The sequence below is a fragment of the Pongo abelii genome, chromosome 20, assembly GCF_028885655.2.
Source record: "Pongo abelii isolate AG06213 chromosome 20, NHGRI_mPonAbe1-v2.0_pri, whole genome shotgun sequence".
In the NCBI taxonomy this organism is placed as follows: Eukaryota; Metazoa; Chordata; class Mammalia; order Primates; family Hominidae; genus Pongo; species Pongo abelii.
The window spans coordinates 59,649,037-59,671,486 of record NC_072005.2 but is presented as its reverse complement, the minus strand read 5'-3'; the positions used below and the strand labels follow the sequence as shown (position 1 = coordinate 59,671,486).

Sequence of the window (22,450 nt, the reverse complement as noted above, 5' to 3'; positions counted from 1 at the left end):
CATGGTTTCCTTTAACTCTTTGAACATGTTTAAATCATTCATTTATTTGTCTAGTAAATTCAATGTCTTGGAATCCTCTGAAGTTTCTTTTTTTTTTTTTTTTTTTTTTTTTGTGAATGGGCCATACTTTGGTGTTTCTTTGCATGTGTCATTTTGTTATTGTTACTGATCAGAACTGGGCAGTGGAACTCTGGGAATCATAGTCTTCCTCTTTTCTAGGGTTTGTCATTGCTACTTGTTGTGGGCTGTAATTTGTTTAATGACTTTTATAAACTACTTTTGTAAAGACTCTCTTTGTGGTCATGTGTGGTCACTGCAGTCTCTTTCATTAGTGTAATAGTCATATTGGGGCTCAGCACAGATCTCATTGAATGCCTGGAGCAAGAAGAAAAAGAGGAGGAGGAAGAAGGAGAAGTAGAAGGGGGAGAAGGAGGAAGAAGAGGAGAAGGAAGAGGAGGAGGAGAAGTAGGTGGAGAAGGTAGAGGAGCAGAAGAGGAAGAAGAAAAAAAGAAAAAATACTCTCAATTTTTGCAGATTCGCTCTGAGTAGGGGCAATCTGTCAATGCTTAGCCAGGCCATTAACAACTCTGCCTTTCCCTTTACATTCTGCTTGAGTTGAGCCTAAAGATCATCCAAAGATAACAGCTTAAGAGTTTTCTCAGGCACATGATTCACCAGTATATATGAGCTATTTAAAAAAAACTCCGTGTTCCACACAAGTGTATCTTCTCAGCCTCTCCCCATATCTTTTGGCCCTTCTATTGCCTATCCTGTTATCCCTTGACCTAGTCTGCCATAGCCATACTTTCCCTTTTAAATGTCATATAATTTTAACTAAGTATGCCAGTGAGAGAAAACTGTTTGGAATGTGGAAGGCAGACATGAACATTAGTCTCAGGAGAAACTAGAGACCAGATAAAAGACTTTGCACACCCCCTACCTCCACCAGCACTAAGTACACATTTAAGGCAGTCAGAAGCACTCACTTTTCAGACATCTCCATGATCTTTAGCTATTCTACCCACCCTGGTGCTTCAGGACATACTTGCTAGTCATTACAGCTGTGATCTACAAGCTGGAGTACTTCATACATCTTACTGCTGAAACTCCTCCAAAATCCTTGCTTTAATTTTTAATATAATTCTTACACTCAAATATTTTATGTGTTTATCTGGTCAAACACAGACAGATACAATCCCTAAGAATACTATGTTTTCAAATTCTAATTATCTCAACTAGCATTACTGTATTGGTTGCATGGTCCATTGGTTCTCCTACAATTTGATCTCAATGAAAGGTTATTTTAATGATTTTTTTAAATCTAGTAAAAGAACTTTGATGCTCAAGAATACTGAATACATGGAACAACTAATATCCAGATAGATAAGAATGAAATTGGACCCCTACCTCACATCATATAGAAAAGGTAATTTAGAACAGATTGAAGAACTTAATATAGGAGCAATAATTATGAGACACTTATAAGAAAACATAGGTGTACATCTTCCTGACCTTAGCAGGTTAGGCAATGGTTTCTTAGATACAACACCTAAAGCACAAACAACCCTCCCCATGGCCCAATATGTAAATCAAGTTGCATAAAAAGTTAAAACTTGTATATCAAAGGACACTACCAATGTGAAAAGACAATCTACAAAATGGGAGAAAATATTTGCAAATCACATACCTGATACGGATATTATATCCAGAATATATAAAGAATCATTGCCACTCAAAAGGACAAAAAAATTTTAAAAACATGCATAAGATTTGAATACTTATCTAAACAAGATATACAAATGGCAATGAACACATGAAAAGATGCTCACCATTAGTCACTCAGGAATACAAAACTACAATGAGATACTACTTCACATCTACCGGGATGGCTATAGTCAAAAAGATGAAAAACAACAACTGTTGATGAAGAATTGGAGAAACTGGAATCCTCATGCATTGCTGGTAGAAATGTAAAATGGTACAGCTGCTTAAGAAAACAGCTCCTTGGCCAGGCACAGTGGCTCACGCCTGTAATCCCAGCACTTTGGGAGGCCAAGACGGGCGGATCATGAGGTCAGGAGATCGAGACCATCCTGGCTAACACAGTGAAACCCCGTCTCTACTAAAAATACAAAAAATTAGCCGGGCATGGTGGTGGGTGCCTGTAGTCCCAGCTACTCGGGAGGCTGAGGCAGGAGAATGGCATGAACCTGGGAGGTGGAGCTTGCAGTGAGCAGAGATCATGCCACTGCATTCCAGCCTGGGCAACAGAGCGAGACTCTGTCTCAAAAACAAACAAAAAGAAAACAGCTCCTTAAAAAAAGTTGTTCATCAAAAAGATAAAACTGAGTTACCTTATGAGTTAATAATCCCATCCCTATAAATATAACCAAGATAACTGAAAATGTGTTCACAAAAGTCTGTAAATATTTGCAGCAGCATTATAGCAGCTGAGAGATAGAAAGAATGCTGAGAATTGACCAGACGTGGTGGCTCACGCCTGTAATTCCAGCACTTTGGGAGGCTAAGGCGGGAGGATCACGAGGTCAGCAGTTCAAGACCAGCCTGGCTAACATGATGAAACCCAGTCTCTACTAAAAATACAAAAATTAGCCAGGCGTGGTGGCATGCGCCTGTAATCCCAGCTACTCAGGAGGCTGAGGTAGAATAGCTTGAACCCCGGAGGCAGAAGTTGCAGTGAGCTGAGATCCTGCCACTACACTCCAGCCTGGGACAGAGAGAGCCTCCATCTCAGACAAAAAAAAAAAAAAAAATGCAGAGAATTCCATACAATGAGGTATTATTCAGCCATAAAAAGAAACACTGATATCTGTAACAGGATAAGCCTTGAAAACATACTCAGTAAAAGTAGACAAAAAGGCCTATATATTATGTAGTTACATTTATATGAAATGCCCAGAATAGGAACATAGAGATAAATCATATCAGAGGTCTCCTGCGGTGGAGGTGGGAATGGGAGTGACTACTAAAGGGTATTAGGTTTTGCCACGGATGATGATAATATTCTGGAATTAGTGCTGACGGTTCTACAAATCTGTGACTATACTAAAACCCACTGAAATGTGCATTGTAGAGTCAATTTTGTGTATGTGAATTATATATAAATAAAACAAAGTATCTAATGTCTTTACATTGAATTCATAAAAGTATGCCAATTTATTGACCCTGGTCTGCAAAACCTTATAGATACAGGGTCCAGTGTCCATTGCAATAACTGAGGCTAGAGAGGATAGTAATCATAACGACAAGGAGGAAAATTTGAAAGATAATTTTAGGTAAAATAAGCACACTGTTTTCCCAGAATTCCAGTGAGACTTTCAACGTAGCAGCGGGTCTCTTACCTCCACATTATAATATTTAAGTTCATCATCTTGTATCATTCCAATTCTTTCACTGAAGTAAAGACTTGAGGGACCATTTTCCTTCACATTTACAGAGCATCTATTTTGTATCTACCTTTGCTCTATGTACTTTTTTTAATGTCATAAAAGTTTCCAAACAATCCCTTGGTCTTGTATCCTCCAAATTTGTTTACTGAATATAGGGATGACATGTAAATTAAATATGCAAATTGATTTTAAAAAATGTAGGGGGGAAAATAAGAAAAAATATATATAACAAAAAAAGAATTTTACTGCAGCTGAAAAAGAATAATCAATTAAAGGTGTATTACCATAATCTCAAATCATGATTTTTACAACCTTTGGAAAATTGCTCCTCTAGTAATTGTCATATTTTCTGATAAACATTTCTACATATTAATTTTCATGAATCTACTACAAAAATATCCAGCGTAATTTATCCAAACAGTATTTCACAAACACTCTCAACAACCATGTGAAAAGGCTCCTATGTGTGCAAGACAAAAATGTGTACAGGTATTAGCATGAAAATCGCCTTTCTCAACCAACGAGAACTTTGAAAGTAAGCATTCAGTGTTGAATTAGTCTGATTTCACTGTTTAAATACTTGTCAACTAAAAGCTTTTGAGCCTCACCTATCCCTCTTCCCCTTCTACCCTACATCTTCTAAGAGAATGTGTGCTTTCTTTGGCACTGGTGGGAAGTTTAAACCACATTCAGGTACCCTAACCACAATAAAACCCACTCCCTAACCACTATAAAAATAACCCTGCACCTTTTGTTGCTTTCAGGTTATTTCTGGAACAGCTTGAGATGCCTCCCCTGCTCTACCCAGAAACGCCACATTATGAACTAAACATTTTCATGCACTTTCAGAGTGTGTATCATGTCATCAGACTCAACACCTGAGCCAATTTTGGATGGGGGTCCATCCTACTTCTGCAAGGCAATCAGAAGTTGTATATTTATAATTTATAAAATGTTTATATTTTACAAAACAAATTAGCCAGACATAGTGGCACACACCTGTAGTCCTAGCTACTCAAGAGGCTGAGACAGAGTGAGACCCTGTCTCAAAGAAAAAAAAAAAAAATACACCTTAAATGTGAATGCACCTTAATGTGCACTCTTAGTGGGTAACTCATTAACTAAGACATTGATCCTTTCTAATATTTCAGTGAAAGCTTCAAGAAAGGGAAGAAAATGTTATTCTTTATTCCCCAATTAAAAAAAAATCCTAACAATCTGTCATATGCTTAGTACACTTTTTTTTTTTGCCTCATGTAAATCACCGCATCAAGACAAATGCAACATGGGTCTTATTTAGGCACAAAAAAGTATGTGGAAATGTAATCATATGGTATACATTCATGACTAGTACAACAGCAGTTAGGAAGGCACAGTCTGAAATGGCACTGCTATTCTGTTTTCATTATAACAACATAAACATCCAAGATACAAAGTGTGTAAAAAAGAATTCAAATGCAAATTATGAGTATACATATTCCCCAAAGTGCATATTGTTTAATACCACCACAGAAATAAATTGTTACAGATACCATTCAACCCTGAGAGCCTGATAATGTATTGTCAGTGTTTGCGATTAACAACTGAGTTGAGATGGGTGTGGGTTGATGGAAAGAACATGATTCACTGAGGGATATGGGAAAATGATTTATTTTTATTAAAATGAGATATGACACGTTCTAAAGAACAAAATGCAATTTCAGTGGCAAAATGTAAATCCTACACACGCACACTCCACTGTGGTTCTTTTGGATAAAGACTTTTATCCGATAGTTGGTGTTTTCAGCTTTCAAAAATGAGATTTTTTTCATTAATATTTGGTATAAAACAGCTGTTTCCTTTCAAAGGAGAGTGCATTCTTCATTTCTGCTCATTATTTCTGCCATATAAGCAGATCCTATTAACCTATTTTTCTCCTCCCATGAAAATCTGCCTCTCAATGCATTCACCTGCACTTTCTGATCCATGGTCAGTTAGTACAGCAATCCTTTCTAATAACCCAAAGTGTTCATCTCTCATATAAGGAAGTTTGGAGTTTAACACACACATTAATCACAGTGACTTCAATCATGGGTTTACTTCTCTTATCTGCCATCCACTATGCTTTCATTAAAATTTATACCATATTGTACCTTAAAATTCACTGATCTTCCAGGAAACATTGAGTATAAATGAACCCCACCTAATAAAGTAGGCTCTTTTATCTTACTGAACCCTTTCCAGAGACCTTCATGGTGACATATGAAAGGACTGTAATGAAGGTATACCATGAACATTATTTCAAACCTCAGGCTGAAAATCAATAGTAGTATAGACTTTTCAAGAAACATCAAATAATTGAATAAAAATAGTTAATAAAATGAAGGTAACAGGACCTTCCCATTGGTATCCTGGTAACTTTGACAGCCATTACAGGTCTTATGATTTTGATCTTTAGTTACTCTAGAGTTTATCTTGGATAATGTTTGAGAAGAACTAGGGACTTACTTTCCTCTAGTATGGTTTCTCTGGCAGGTAGCCTATTATGAGAAACTAAAACTGCCTTTGCAAAAATTATGACAGATAAAAATCTGACCCAACCAACTCTATCTTGCTTTTAACCTCTAAGCTACCCTTGTTCATTCCTGGGTGTAAGTTGAACTAACTACAGGAGGAATTTAGTTTATAGTTTAATTTTAAGACAACGATAACAGTCCCTTCCTGAAACAACCCCTTCCTTGTCTAACAACCAGAATACTTTTGTAAAGCTAAAAAAATGAGGCACGACATTAAAAATTATGGCTCAGGAGTCATGCAGCCAGAAGCCACAAGGTTTCTAACATCACTATTGTAAAACCTAAGACTAGTGTTCAAGACATTTTTCAGACCTTGCATTTTTGTTGAACCAGTTGGCATCACCCAGACCAGCAAACTGGCTCAAATAGTACTGCAATCCCACCCAAGAAATGAAGACAACAAGAACCCAGTTCCATCCCCTATGATTTCATCCCCAAGCCAACCAATCAGCATTCCCCACTCCCTAGCCCCCTGCCCACCAAATTACCCCTTAAAAAGCCAGCCTTTGAATTTTCTGGGAGACTGATTTGAATAATAAAACTGCAGTCTCTGTTTAGTCAGCTCTGTGTTTATAAAACTATATTACAATAACACTGCGTCATTTAGTAAAGTGACTCTCTGCAGTGGGCAAAGAGAACCTATGAGCAGTGACAAAATTGATAAACAACTTACCACAATCATTACATTTGTCAGGTTTCTTTACAATATAAATTATTTGCTGAATCCTGAGGTCAGACCATTGTCTAACAGCCTTGCCATATTTAATACATTTGTATGTTTTCTCTCAGAATTCTCTCATGACCCCAAAGTTATGAGCATTTTATAAAAGCTTACTACATTTATTATATTCATTCTGTAAGTTTTCTCTGCAGTACAAGTCCTAAAAAAAGGTTTGAGCTTTGGATAGAAGTCTTGCCATACATATTGCATTTATGCGATTTCTCTCAAAAATGAATATTCTGATGTCAAGTGTAAGCCTTGGTTAAAGGCTTTGTCAAATATATGACTTTCACATGGTTTCTGTTCAGTATGGATTCTCTGATGTCTTGTAAGGCTTGAACACATGTTAAAGGTTTTGCCACACTCATTACATTTGTAAGTTTTCTCTCCACCATGAATTATCTGAGGATCCCCAACACTTGATTTTTGGACAGAAGAATTGCTACATTAGCTTTACAATGTTTCTTTTCAGTATGCATTTTCTGATGTCTAGTAAGGTTTGCAAATTGGGTAAAGGCTTTGCCACACTCATTACATTTGTAAGGTTTCTCTCCTGTATGAATTCTTTGATGTCAGGTAAGACTTCAACACACATTAAAAGCTTTGCCACAATCATTACATTTGTAAGGCTTCTCTCCAGTATGAATAATCTGATGTATGACAAGGTTAGAGGACTAGTTAAAGGCTTTGCCACATTGTTTACATCTGTAAGGCTTCTCTCCGCTATGGATTCTCTCATGTTGGGTTAGGCTTGAACGCTCCATAAAGGCTTTGCCACACTCACTACATTTGTAAGGTTTCTCTCCTGTATGAATTCTTTGATGTCGGGTAAGACTTCAACACACATTAAAAGCTTTGCCACAATCATTACATTTGTAAGGCTTCTCTCCAGTATGAATAATCTGATGTATGACAAGGTTAGAGGACTAGTTAAAGGCTTTGCCACATTGTTCACATCTGTAAGGCTTCTCTCCGCTATGGATTCTCTCATGTTGGGTTAGGCTTGAACGCTCCATAAAGGCTTTGCCACACTCACTACATTTGTAAGGTTTCTCTCCTGTATGAATTCTCTGATGAATTATAAGGTTTGAATTTTGACTACAGACTTTACCACATACATTACATTGATATGGTTTCTCTCCAGTGTGAATTCTCTGGTGTCTAGTGAGGTGTGAGATGCGGTTGAAAGATTTGTCACATTTGTTACATTTGTAAGGCCTCTGCCCAGAATGAATTCTCTGATGACTTGTGAGATTTGAGCTTCCTCTAAAAGTTTTCCCACATTCATTACATTTGTAAGGTTTCTCTCCAGTGTGAATTCTCATATGTTGAGTAAGGCTTGAATGCTCAGAAAAGGCTTTGCCACACTCATTACATTTGTAGGGCTTCTCTCCTGTATGAATTTTCCGATGACTTGCAAGATTTGAATTTTGACTACAGCCCTTGCCACAGACATTACATTTATAGGGCTTCTCTCTGGTATGGATTCTCTGATGTCTAGAAAGGTCTGCAAATTGGGTAAAGGCTTTGCCACACTCATTACATTCATAAGGCTTCTGCCCAGAATGAATTATCTGATGACTAGCGAGGTGTGAGATGCAGTTAAAAGATTTGTCACATTTGTTACATTTGTAAGGTCTCTGCCCAGAATGAATTCTCTGATGAATAGTGAGATTTGAGCTTCCTCTAAAAGTTTTCCCACATTCATTACATTTGTAAGCCTTTTCTCCAGTATGGATTCTCATATGTTGAGTAAGGTGTGAATGCTCAGAAAAGGCTTTGCCACACTCCTTACATTTGTAGGGCTTCTCTCCTGTATGAATTTTCTGATGACTTGCAAGATTTGAATTTTGACTACAGCCCTTGCCACAAACATTACATTTATAGGGCTTCTCTCTGGTATGGATTCTCTGATGTCTAGAAAGGTTTGCAAATTGGGTAGAGGCTTTGCCACACTCATTACATTTGTAAGGTTTCTTCCCAGAATGAATTATCTGATGACTAGTGAGGTGTGAGATGCAGTTAAAACATTTGTCACATTTGTTACATTTGTAAGGCCTCTGCCCAGAATGAATTCTCTGATGACTTGTGAGGTTTGAGCCTTCTCTAAAAGCCTTCCCACAGTCATTATATTTGTAAGGTTTTTCTCTAATCTGTGTCTTCTGACGTTGTATCAACAATGAAGGATGCACAAAAACGTTCCCATATTTATTACAAATGTTGTTGTTAACACTAGGAAGAATTCTTTGAAGTGGTGAAGCAGAGGAACAATGATTGTTGATAAACTTTTCAACTTCATTACTTTCATAAATTTTCTCTTCAGTTTGAAGTTTCTGAAGCTCAGCCAGATGTGACTGAAAGCTTAATCCAATCCTGTTTTCAAAACATTTTATACATTTGTTTCCTGTATAGGGTATTTTATATTTTAGTTTTAATAAATACCTTATGTGTGATTTCTCATGTCTATAATACTGATAAGTACTTTTTCTTACAGAAACACCTTGCTTTAGTGGGAAATTATTCCAGGATTTGTTATCTTGTTGATCTCTTCTACCAGTGAGATTTTTGTTATGAGTTGTAGTCAATCCTTTTTCATTTTGTTCATCATAGCCCCACGGACTCTCAAACTTACGCAAATTTTGCTGGACTTCCCTGAAATCAAAATCCTTGATGTCATATCTTTCATGTCTTTCTAATATCAGGGTTTGAAATAATTCTCCCTTACTATTCTTTTTTGGTGAAAATTCCTTCATCACATATTTAGCAGAAATATCTGAAAGATACAAAAAACCTTAGTTTCCGATTAACTAGAGTTGGAAAATTAGTATTTTATACAGAAAAATATATTACACCAAAATACTTCTAATAAACCCAGTTATAAATCTTCTCAACCATGGTCTACAAATGTTTAAAAACACAAAAGAAATAGGATTATTCAATAAAGAAAGGGTGACTGAATGCAGTTCAAGTGAGTTTTGCAAAACCCTCATTCTAATACCCTACGACTAAACTACTTACAGTACGAAAATTTACACAGGCCCTGAAACAAGAGGTATCTTTTCTGTCACCACCCCAAAGCACACACCAATTGGCAGCAGACAGGTGGCTGTACTGCCCCCAAATAAAGGCTAAAGTATAGTATACTATAATGGTAAGTAATCTACAACAAACTTATCTAATAAGATAATAAATGGCAATCTATAACTGCAAAATAAAAATAGCACCGGGAAAATCAGAAAGAACTTAAAATACCAACCATTATAAGAATAACAAATTTCTTCTGAATTCCTTTAATAAAACTATCTATACCTGTGCACAATAGGCACTTTGCAACATTAAATTTGCACACCAGTCATAGTACATAATATTGAAAAACCATTATCTAGAAATCGTTATAAAATATATCAAACATGTTAGAAACCCACGATAAAATCCAGAAGGTAAATAAGTATAATTATAAAATATTATAGTCTGTGAAATTCTAAGGAATTCTTCTTTCGGAAGAAAGGAATGGATTTCTTCTCTAGGAGCGTATAATAGAATTGGAAAATATGTAGAGAACCACAGACTTTTGAAATTTTTGGTTCAGAGAAATACACAATATTTTAAGAGATTAAGAATTGAGGGCCAGGCATGGTGGCTCAGGCCTGTAATCCCAGTGCTTTGGGAGGCCAAAGTAGCCAACCATGGCCAACATGGTGAAACCCCATCTCTACTAAAAATACAAAAACGAGCTGGGCCTGGTGGCAGGTGTCTAATCCCAGCTACTTAGGAGGCTGAGGCAGGAGAATTGCTTGAACCCAAGAGGTGGAGGTTGCAGTGAGCTGAGATCGTGTCACTGCACTCCAGCCTGGGCAACAGAGGGAGACTCCATCTCAAACAAACAAACAAACAAACAAACAACAACAACAACAAAAAAGAATTGAGGAAGGCAATTAAATCACAATTATGCTTTTATGCTTTCAGCTAAGTAAAAGCCAGCTTACTAAGTAGAGCAAGTTCCTAACTATGAAGCAGCCTTTATAATCCAATTCTACAGTCACAAAATACATGAAATAAAAAGTGTATGTTTTGAAAATTTATCAAGTAAGGTCAGAGGCAAAGTTGATATGGAACAAATTACAAAATGAAAATAGGATATCATTCAGGTGAAGCTCAAGCTCAAAATAAACGTAAGGGAAAGCTTGTAAATCTTAGTAAACAAAGGTAAATTTTCAGTTCTTACTACGTACCACGCAGTGTTCTAAGCCCTCAGATAGCTTTAACTTAAACATTCTCAAGAAAAATTATCACAACTTTTCAGATAAAAACAATGGGCCCATGGGGTTTATGTATCTAACACTAATTCACACAGAAAGTAAATACGAGAGCCAGGATTGGAACTCGGACCTGAAGGGTCAGACCAGCTGTTCTTAAGCACCAAATACCACTGCCCACTCAGGAAGTAAGGACAAAGGTCACAGCAACTTCCAGGAGCACAAAAAGAAATGCTTCAAGAAAATTACAAGAACTAATAGTGTTACTCTGAGCTCTCCATCCTGGATAGCGGCATCTGAGCCACCACTCTGTCACGTTGATTTATTACTTAGACACCTATCAGACTACACTGCTATCCTGAGCAACCTGGCCGTTAAAAGAGCAGGGATCTTTCTTTATGTAGTGTGGAGACAGGAGGTGATACGGGGTTCTGAGGAAATCTGGGTATTCAGAGGCTCAACGTTAATATGCTAAGAAGTAAGAGTGCACTCCATCCACATCAATGGACAATCTGAGGAAAGGTGGAAAAACAGAGCTTGTGCTGGTGAATTTATGGGAATAGATTGTATTACGGCAGTAAAAACATCCTTATTTTAGAAGAAGAGATGAATTGATTTTGCAAGTGGCACAACGCTGAGCCACTCTGTAGAAAATATACCATGACTGTGGTGGAAAGAGATTAAAAGGGGAGGAAATGTGATGCAGCAGAAAGACAGGTTTTACCTTGATTCCAATATTTGCCCTAAAATTTATCAAAATGATTATCTTTAGATTTCTATTTATAGGCATACATTTAAGAGAGTGAGTCCTACATATATATTCTATGATATGTTGTATAAGAATGTTCTCAGTAGGTACCGAAAGGAAAATTCTGGAAATGCTCCTCAAGAGAAGAATGGATGAATTCACTCTGTAAACACACATGCAAATGCAATGAAACTGTCAAGAATATAGCAGTGGGGGCGGCCACAGTGCAAGACGATGAATCCCTGCTGGGAGAACTGAGAGGTTTGTTGGAAGGAAACAAAGTTAGCAGCAGGCTTTTATCAAGGTCTGAAATTGCGGGGGCAGGTATGGGGGGATGGTGGGGAGGACATGATGTGATCGCATTAGGTAAAAAGAAGTAACATGCTAATTAAATTATTAATTACATAGTTTATAAATATAAATTTATCAACTTTGGTGTGTTAAGCTTTTTGAGGCATGGTCTCCTTGTTTGTTATATAAAAATAATGGCGTTTCTTTGGCTGGCCTCTTCTCATTATCTGAAATCATACATTTGGGTCTTTCTTAACACAATCCTGGCATGATGAGATTATGAGGTGAGGCATGCTCTTACTACATGTATTAGTAGAGAAATAATTCTTACTATGAAATCAGTGGAAATTAATGTGCACTTACCCAATTTTAATAAATTCTGACTTCATAATGACCTTATCAGAAGAACACAGGCAACCTCAAGGGGCAAAGAGCTTAATGACCCACAGAGGGGAATGGCAGTGTTAGCATAGGTGATTGTAGAAACAGTGTTTGGCAGTGCCATGGAGGAGGGCAATGTGCAGACAGGTGGTCAGCAACTGCCCACAATAACCAGAGAACGAAAGGAGGGCATGGGATGTGAGTCAACAGGATCAGGTGAACTTTTCATGGAATTCAGTTAGGAAGATGGGATCAAGAAAATCTTAATTGAAGAAATTTAGGAAATTACACAAGCAGAATATACAAACGTCATAAGCCAACAGTGATAACCATGTATATGGATTGGAATAGACTGGCTGAGTTCCCAATATAATACAATGAGGTATTTAAATATTAGCTTATTAAGATGTGCATGATGAGTCTAGATAAGATTATGTATTAAAATAAAGCATTTATACTAAAATATACAAAGTCAGTAAAATGCAAATAAAATCCAACAAATTATATTTAACAATTGCTGAGCCAAGGATATCTTGTAAAATATATAAAACAGCTTGATCCAACAGCTCCACAAACTACAGATATAAAACAGAATTCTGAGTGTTAAAATCAAAACTATGTGACAAATGATTAAACAAATGTTTTAAAGTTCATTTATAAAATGAAATTGCATGGAAATGTGCAAGATGAAAATAGCAGTAGCTTAGACATAACAAACTAGGGTAGAGTTAAAGAAAATGGAGGCATCATTTAACTTGATTAAGTTCCCTCAATCTGAGGCATTAAAATCATATTTGTTGAAGGAGAATAAACAATGGTGTGTGCATGGGATGAACAATTCAGCTTTCCTTTCCTCACAGACCTCTCTCATTTAGGGAGAGTTTCCAACACAGCATATAATGAAGCAGCTTCCTTTCTGCTCATCTGAGCTCCTACCTGGTGACACCTTTGATATCTTCCCACCTACCTGATCTTTTTGCTATTTTCATTTCATCCTCCATAGTCCAGGGCTCTTTCCCTTGCTCCAAAATAGAGATAATATTCCAGCCAGAAAGACAGATCCCTGCTTAGAAGGAAAAATGAGTATGATGTGCAGTGGCTTTTTCAGAATGCTATTCCAGCCCTTGGTTAAGTAGAGAAAATGTTACACCTGGATCTAAATAATAATCTGTTCACTATCTGCTTCCTTCTGAATGCTTAAGGAATATTTCAAATATACAGTTATCCAGCTCCTCCTGAGAATTACTGAATCAAAACATGAAGGTAAAACTAGGGAATCAGATATTTTAAAATTTTGCTACAAGGTTTTTGATTTTAGAAGCATTACTAATCTAGTATGAAGTGGGTAGACTGAAGAAAGGCGAAGGTTGCAGATGTCGCATTATGAATCTTTTCTTTCACTATTATTGTTTCTAAATGCAGCTGTGTTTAGATTAAGTTTTTCTTTTCTGAATCAACATGGCTTCAATGGTTCCCCTAAAAACAAGGATCTGAAACTCAGTCAGCAAAGCAGGGCTCCCCACACACTCATGAGGGAAAATGCAAGATCCACAAGACAGATCCTAACTTCAGGAAAGAAGTCATCCTCACCTAGGGAGCCCAGGTTTCTGTAGTTCTCCAACATCACATCCCTGTACAAGGCCCTCTGAGCAGGGTTCAGGCATTCCCACTCCTCCTGAGAAAATTTTACGGCCACATCTTCAAATGTCAATAGCACCTGTAATGAAAAACACATTTCACCAAGTGGACATGGGAAAGGCTCTTATCTTCACATAAAATGAGAAGAGAGGTGTAAGGATCAATTCAGTAGTATTTCCAGAGACCAGGGTAAGATAATTTTGAAAATTTATATATCCCTAATTTTATTATACTTTTCAACCAGAGGACATGAAATCTACAAAATCACTGTGGATTTCACAATTTTGTGGACAATAAAAGAATACACAAATGAAAAAAATTCATCACAATGTGATCTGTAGAGAAGTGCTAAATACTGCATTCTACCCACCAATGATACTCAATTTCTCTGATGACCTAGAGCATGAGTGGTATCTTTAGGGACTGCAAAGTCATGGTATCATTAAGTTCAGATTTGAACAATTCGTGATGATGATTATAATGGCAGTGACTGAAAGTTTTTGAACACTTACCAAGTGCTAGGTATTAGTCTAAATGTACATTATTTTGTGTAATAACATTAGAGAAATATCTGTTGCCACCTTATAGAGGAAAGAATTTTGTCACAGATATTCTAAGAAACTCACCTCAGGTCAAACAGGTAAGAAATGGCAGAGCTAGCACCTGAACCAGATAGTACAAGTTTAGAATTTAACTTAGAGCCTAGAGAATCACACAAGTAACAGATAAAATATTACAGGTATGTTGATAGTTTCCTGAGAAAACTTGAAACAAGTTCAAGGCTAACAATATGGAACTGCATAAAAAGTCATTACATAGGAACACACACATGCATGTACATAACAGATGTTACTTACTGCTATTCTTACTGCTATTAACTCACTGCGATAGTGCAGAACAAATTTAAGGGCAAGGAAAACATTTAAGGGCAAAGAAAACATTTAAGACCAATTTTGGCTGGGCGCAGTGGCTCACGCCTGTAATCCCAACACTTTGGGAGGCTGAGGCAGGCAGATCACCTAAGGTAAGGAGTTTGAAACCAACCTGGCCAACATGGTGAAACCCCATTTCTACTCAAAATACAAAAAAAATTAGCCGGACATGGTGGCGCACGCCTGTAATCCCAGCTACTCGGGTGGCTAAGGTGGAAGAATCCCTTGAACATGGGAGGCAGAGGTTGCAGTGAGCCGAGATCACGCCACTGCACTCTAGCCTGGGCGACAGAGCAAGACTGCGTCTCAAAAAAAGAAAAAAGAAAAAGAAAAAAAAAAAAGAAAAAAAATTCTCAAAGGTTAAATATAAAACTTATTTATTAAATGATGTTGTCTTTTACATACAACATAGGTTTCTGCTCCTATACATGTGTACACATATAAACGTGCACGTTCAGTAAAAGTTGTCTCTGAATGACAAGTATTTTTGGATGATTTTTTTTTGTGTTGGGGGACGGAGTCTCACTCTGTCATCCAGGCTGGAGTGCAATGGCACGATCTCGGCTCAGTGCAACCTCCGCCTCCTGGGTTCATGTGATTCTCCTGCCTCAGCCTCCCAAGTAGCTGGGATTACAGGTGCCTGCCACCATGCCCAACAAATGTTTTGTATTTTTAGTACAGATGGGGTTTTGCCATGTTGCCCAGGCTGGTCTCGAACTCCTGACCTCAGGTGATCTGCCCACCTCGGCCTCCGAAAGTGCTGGAATTACAGGCATGAACCACCGTACCCAGTCTGGATGAATATTTGAGCTACCTTTTTTCACTCATGTGAACAAATAACAACATAGTATTTTTGGTTAAATGAACATTTATAAATTGTATTTAATTTTAATTGGATTGCTGTCAATATTATTCTATGTAAGCCTAGTTTTAAAAAAAACTAAACAAAAATTAAAAATACAGAAAACTTTAATTACAACTCCATTAAATATATACAAATATCAATACAATTTTATCCATTTAAATTTAGATACTTATTAACACAAGCCAAATGGAGTTATCTACCAATTTAAAAAAGATTAGAAAATGTTGATTTTATACATTAATTTAATAGATTACAATAGAAAAAAATTATGAAAGCAGTAGATTGTTGAAAACATTGCTGGATAATTAAAACTCACCATGAAATGAAAATTAAAAGAAGTGTTATTAAGCAAGAAAATTTCAGCAAACATCACAATCAGGAGTTAAGAATGAAAGCATCTCTGCGAAAGAAAGGCCAAGACCAAGGTCGTGGCCAGGACTCCTGCCTTTTGCCATGGCACAGGATGCCTGGGCGGGACCAGCAGAAGAGGGAAAAGGAAGAGAGACAAAAATAGAGGTGAAGACTTGGAGCTGATATTATTCACAGATGGTATGCCTGCAACTTAGAAAAAGGTGTTTTAACTGTAAGAACTAATAAGAATATACTGAGAACAAACTTTCTTCTTTAGTGACAGCAATTAAAAAACAAAACAAACAAAAGAAATTGTCTATAGTCTGTATCCCCATCAGCAAATATAGCTTGACACTTGTTTAAAACAGATTTCCAGACCTATGTGAAGAAATCCTAAAATGTCACTGAAGGACATAACAAAGACACAATCAAATTCTTATAAACATAGTTCTTATTTGAAAGGTTTGGCGATATAAAGACCTTAGTAATCACAAGAATTAAGAGCCATCCAAACTTAAAAGAAATGTGGAGATTTCAAATAAAAGTTTCTGCTGTATTTAGGAGAGCCAACATAATTTTTAAAAGAAAAAAAAGGGAGGGGGTGCCAAATTACAAAGGAAGCTATTATGACATACACTGTCTGAAACTTTTAAATGAATGAAATAAAAGTTCCAAGACATCCAAAGAATCCAAATTCAAGAGACACTTAAACGTAATTTTGAATATTAGGATTAAATGGAATACAACATTTTGTAATCATGCACTAGATGAGGCATCCCCAAAACGAGACAAAAAGGCAGACCGTGTGAAGGAAAGACTTAAGCTTCATTACCGTGTAATAGAGCATTTGGCCAGACATGGTCCCCAGTTTCTGGGAATTAACTTGTAAACTACTGGAACTTCCCTAGTGATTGGAGTGTCCTTGCTATTCATGGTAGGCCCTGAAAGTTTAAGCTTAGAAGGTGACTTATGGTGGGCCCTAGATAGTTCATGCTAATGGGAAGACTCAGGATGGAGGACTGGCCATGTCAGAAAGACCAACCATATGATTAGAGGACTGGGGCTTTGAGCCAGTGACATCAGCCCTACCTCTGAGAAGGGGAGGGCACTGGAGATTCAGTTCAATAACATGGCCAATGACTCAATCGGTTATGCCTACACAATGAAACCCAATACAAATTCAGGACACCAAAGCTTCGGTGATCATCTCTGGCTGGCAATACTCTATTATCACACATCCAAATGCCAGAAGAGTAATGTGTCCCTGAGGATGATGGAAGCTTCCTATTTGGAACCCTCCCAGACTCATCCTCATCCTATGTTTCTCTCCCTTCGGCTGGTTTTGATTTGTATCCTTTTGCAATAATAAAACTATAATCATAAGTATAGCATTTTCCTGAGTTCTGAGTCATTCTAGTGAATTACTGAATCTAGGGATGATGAAAAATCCCTGAATTTGTAGCCAGCTGGTTGTATGTGAAGGTGGCCTAGGGACTTCAGAACTCGTGGCCAGAGTCCAAAGTGAGGGCATTCTTGGGAAGGACTGTGCCCCTAACAGGTGAGGCTTGACCCAACTACAGGTAACTGCAAAAAATTATAAACTATACAAGATAGCAGGGCATATATAAAGAATTAAACTATAGAATATAAAAGTGCCTAAAGATATGTCAAAGGAAAACTGAGCAAAATATGATAATCTGTTTTGCATTTCTATAAAACAGTGAAACTTACTCAGACTCACAAGTAGCTGGAAAATGGAAATAAAAAGAGTGGACATTTTCCCCCAAATAATCAAAATACGAATGGTATGTTGTACTAGATTTTGCTTAAATCTCACATGTTGGTGATTGGAAGATTATCTTTACAGCTTTGGGGGAGAGTATCTTGTCACAATCTATCAAAATATGAAATGTATCATCCTTGATTCAGTAATTATGTCTTAAGTTGCCCAAAGAGAAAAACTCTCAGACTTCTACAAAGAGTTTGACCTGCTCAGAGGCAGGCACTCTAACATTCGCTATGATGGCAAAAATATGAAAAGGACACGTGCAGTGTGTCTAAACTCAGAGAATGCTCTAGTGAGGATCTAAAAAAGTAAGCTACGTCTATTTTTTACTAACATGAAAACAACCCCAAGGTATATGCACAGAATAAAATATCACAACATAGGCTGGGCACGGTGGCTCACACCTGTAATCCCAGCATTTTGGGAGGCCAAGGCAGGCGGATGACCTGAGGTCAGGAGTTCGAGACCAGCCTGGCCAACATGGTGAAACCCTGTTTCTACTAAAAGCACAAAAAAAATTAGCCGGGCCTGGTGGCAAACACTTGTAATCCCAGCTACTCGGGAGGCTGAGGTGAAAGAATTGCTTGAACCCGGGAGGCAGAGGTTGCAGTGAGCAGAGATCACGCCGCTGCACTCCAGGCTGGGTGACAGAGCAAGGCTCCATCTCAAACAACAACAACAACAACAACAAAAAAACAAAACAAAAACCCATAACTGTCCCTGAGGAATTTTAACTAAAATCACTTACTGATAGGTAAATACATTTTACAAGAGCAGCACTTAATCTCGCCACATAATTGGAGATAGTGATTCTGAATGAAGACAGTGAGTGATCATGAAGGGCATGACAAAGGAGATGTTTTGTTTTGTTCTGTTTTTAACTAATTTTTTAAAAATAATTTTTTACCAGCCAGGCATGGTGGCTCACACCTGTAATCCCAGCACTTTGGGAGGCCGAGGTGGGTGGATCACGAGGGCAGGAGTTCGAGACCAGCCTGGTCAACATAGTGAAACCCCGTTGTCTCTACTAAAAACACAAAAATTAGCCAGGCATTGTGGCTTGCGCCTGTAGTCCCAGCTACTTGGGAGGCTGAGGCAGGAGAATCACTTGAACCCAGGAGGCGGCGGTTGTGATGAGCCGAGATACTGCCACTGCACTCCAGCCTGGGTGACAGAGCGAGACTCCACAGTCTCGATCGTGACTTACCACAATCGTGACTACGTAAGGGGATGTTTTATAGTAGTCCCCCCCTTTATCTGCAGGGATAAGTTCCAAGACTCTCAGTGGATGCCTTAAACCACAGAGGGTAGCAAATTTTACAATATACTATGTTTTTTCGTATACATACATACCTATGATGAAGTTTAACTTATAAAATGAGGCACAGTAAGAGTTTAGCAACAATAACTAATAATAAAATAGAACAATTAAAAGATACTATAATAAAAATGATGTGAATGTGGTCTCTCTCAAAATGTCTCATTGAACTGCACAATATTTACCTGTTTTCAGACCAAGGTTGATGTTGACTAAGAGTAAATGAAACAGCAAAAAGTGAAACTGCAGATAGAGGGCGCTACTGTAGTTCTCATTCCCTAACTGCATCATTGTTTGGAATTTTACCACAAAACAAAGATAGGCCACGTAATGTTTAAATAAATGTAATATTTAGTAACAATTGGTGGAACCAAAATTTGGCTCCAGCCTCTCTGTTGACAAAGATAAAGTTCTTTGCTCCAATGTCCTGGCAGAATTATGGAAATTTTTTATCTAAAACACTTGCTGCATAAGAGTCTCTGCATAAACACCAGAGTCTTCAGGAGATGGATGTGCTATGAATCCTTTTAAAGAACCTCTTAACTGTTAAGTAAATTACAGAAGCCGGGTGTGGTAGCTCAAGCCTGTAATGCCAGCACTTTGGGAGGCCGAAGCAGGTGGATCACTTGAGGTAAGGAGTTCCAGACCAGCCTGGCCAACATGGTGAAACCCCGCCTCTACTAAAAGTACAAAAATTAGCCAGGCGTGGTGGCACATGCCTGTAATCCCAGCTACTTGGGAGGCAGAGGCAGGAGAATCATTTGAACCTGGGAGGCAGAGGTTGCAGTGAGCCAAGATGCCACCACTGCACTCCAGCCTGGGTGACAGAGTGAAACTTCATCTCAAAAAAAAAAAAAAAAAAAAAAATATATATATATATATATATATATATATATATATATATATAGAAAAAATAGTCTCTTGTCATTGATACCTGTTTCGGAACTTTCCATTCTAGTCCAAATCATTAATATTTTACAGCCAGAGACACATTTACTCACTTGTTTGGCTTCAAGTATATTGTAAAATAAGGGAATAAGGGAGACCAGGTTTTCCCTTAACAGCTTTATTTTCCGGAATTTCCAGCAGTTTCTGCATGTTAATACAGCACATACTGTGCAGTTCTTTTTACTGCTGGTCTCCAGTGAGCTGACAGTGCACTCACATGCAACCTGTACAACAATGCCCTTTGCGCAACCTCACTGACACCTTAGGACTCCTAGTCTCTGATCCATGCCTGAGTATAAAACTCCTCCCAGAATGATTCCCCAAATTAAGACCCTTCACAAGTTCAATGTCAGTGGATCACTGTGAGATGGAATCTTCTAGAAATGAGGGCAGACCGAAGGAAGGCAAGGATGAGTGTGAGCAAACCTATCAGGCAGAATACTTCAGAGTCAGAGAAGACTATCAAGTCCAGAAAAACAGCATTTCAAGAAAGAAACGCAAACAATATGGCTTTTACCTGGGAAAGAGCCATTTCGGACTCTCCTTTCTTTCCTCTTCCTCTGGGCTTCTTTCTCAGGTAACAGCAGTCTTGAGAAGTCAATCCTGAGAGTTGAAAAAAGGCTGTTTAGGCCGGGCGAGGTGGCTCACGCCTGTAATCCCAGCACTTTGGGAGGCCAAGCAGGGCGGATCACCTGAGGTCTGGAGTTCGAGACCAGCCTGGCCAACATGGTGAAACCCCATCTGTACTAAAAATACAAACATTAGCCGAGTGTGGTGGCACAGGCCTGTAATCCCAGCTACTCGGGAGGCCGAGGCAGGAGAATCGCTTGAACCCGGGAGGCAGAGGTTGCAGTGAGCCAAGATTGCGCCATTGCACTCCAGCCTGGGCGACAGAGCGAGACTCCGTCTCAAAAAAAAAAAAAAAAAAAAAAGCTATTTAATGCTTAAACTCAATATGCCCCCTCTGTGCGACACCACCACATACAGGGAGAACCCCAACATGTGGAACCGACAGTGCTCTTCTGCCCACTGCAACAGGAGGGATTTGGGACAGAGAGACCCATAAGTGAGCTTTCCAAGACCCCTTGTTTCAGAACTCGCTGCCCTTCTTGTGAAGCCCGCATATTTGGCCGCTGCCGCGAAATATGGGCTGAACTGAGCTTCCCTTCAAGCCACGGACCCGGCTCTGCCAGAAGCCCATGCCGAGTAGAGGCCCCCTCACCTCTCCCTGGATCAGGGAGGGAGATGAAGGGGGCGGGGAAAGGGACGTCAGAGAAGGGTTTAAAATAAGAAAATGACGCGGGGGTCTCTACATTGATGGAGTCAGAACAGCAGGAGGAGGCTATGGACGTTAGACTAATTTTAATAGGAAGAGGACACGGAACCCCCGGACCCGGTGGCGGCGCTACCAGACCTCAGAACGTCTCACGTCAACGGTGGCGCTCTATGGGCGGGAAAGCGGGTGCAGTGATTTTAACGTCCTAGAGAGACCCGAGACCTCCGAAGATGTGGAGGACAAGGACTGTGGGGCCGCGACTCGCAGGTTTGAAACAGAAAATCCGAAACTTACTCACCAGACCTGGTGTCTCACTCACCTATATTTACTTCCGGGTTAGGAAGTAACTGCGCGTGCGCAAATGGGAGCCGCGACATAGGGGTGGGACCTGGGCGGGGCCTCGGCCGGAGATGGGCGGGGCTGGGAGAGAGGCTGGGACCAGGAAAAAGCACTTGGCATCCGGCGGGGCCTGGCCATCTTCGCTCCTACGCTCGCTGCTTGCAGATAACGATGTTCCTTCTGTTCATCCGTATTTTCCTCTCGCTTTCTAATGCTTTGAGGTCTATTTGTTTTATTTTGTTTCGTTTAATTAGAGTGTGGGGTGGGTCTCTCTGTGTTGCCCAGGCTGGGCTCTAACTCCCGGGCTCAAGCGATCTTCCACGTGTCTCCGCCTCCGGGGTGGCTGGGACCACAGGCCCTCGCCACCTCCCAGGCTTAAAGCCTCCTGGTTTCTTGCAGAGCAGAACTGTGTCCTGCCTGTTCTAAGTTAATGTTTCACACAATTTAAGGCAAAAGAGTAGGGCTGTGAGGGCCTTATATTAGAACCTGAGATGTTTTCTTCCGTAAGTTGAAAACAGCTGAGATCAACAGCTCAAACCGGTAGAGACGTAAATCCTGCGAGTGATGCAACTAGAATGTGAAATGCAAAAGTGCTGTGCAGAGGAGCGATTTGATATGGACACCCCTAGAACATA

At 38.9% G+C, this 22,450-nt stretch overlaps 1 protein-coding gene across 3 annotated transcripts; it reads right to left on the bottom strand.

The window, feature by feature from the left end:
* Positions 1–83: 83 nt before the first annotated feature.
* Positions 84–21,824, bottom strand: LOC100442745 (zinc finger protein 160). 3 transcript variants are annotated; one of them, XM_063720271.1, is made up of 5 exons: positions 21,796–21,824; positions 20,718–20,803; positions 13,953–14,079; positions 13,330–13,425; positions 84–9,459 (listed from the first exon to the last, which is right to left on the bottom strand). In XM_063720271.1, the coding sequence occupies exons 2-5, from the start codon at positions 20,730–20,732 to the stop codon at positions 7,613–7,615; spliced, it is 2,085 nt and encodes a 694-aa protein (XP_063576341.1). In that variant the 5' UTR covers positions 20,733–20,803; positions 21,796–21,824; the 3' UTR covers positions 84–7,612. The 3 variants fall into 3 exon arrangements, with proteins under 3 accessions (XP_063576341.1, XP_054397189.2, XP_063576340.1); XM_054541214.2 differs by having other exon boundaries at positions 21,775–21,811; XM_063720270.1 differs by lacking the exon at positions 21,796–21,824 and adding an exon at positions 21,615–21,694 and having other exon boundaries at positions 13,330–13,428.
* Between the last annotated feature and the right edge of the window lie 626 nt (positions 21,825–22,450).

Excerpts from the sequence above, each read along its gene's own strand:
- LOC100442745 (XM_063720270.1), bottom strand. Across the intron at positions 13,429-13,952 it reads CAGAAACCTGGGCTCCCTAG|CAGGGATCTGTCTTTCTGGC; the intron begins GTGAGGATGACT and ends TTTCCTTCTAAG. Across the intron at positions 9,460-13,329 it reads GAAAATAGCAAAAAGATCAG|ATATTTCTGCTAAATATGTG; the intron begins GTAGGTGGGAAG and ends TGTATCTTTCAG.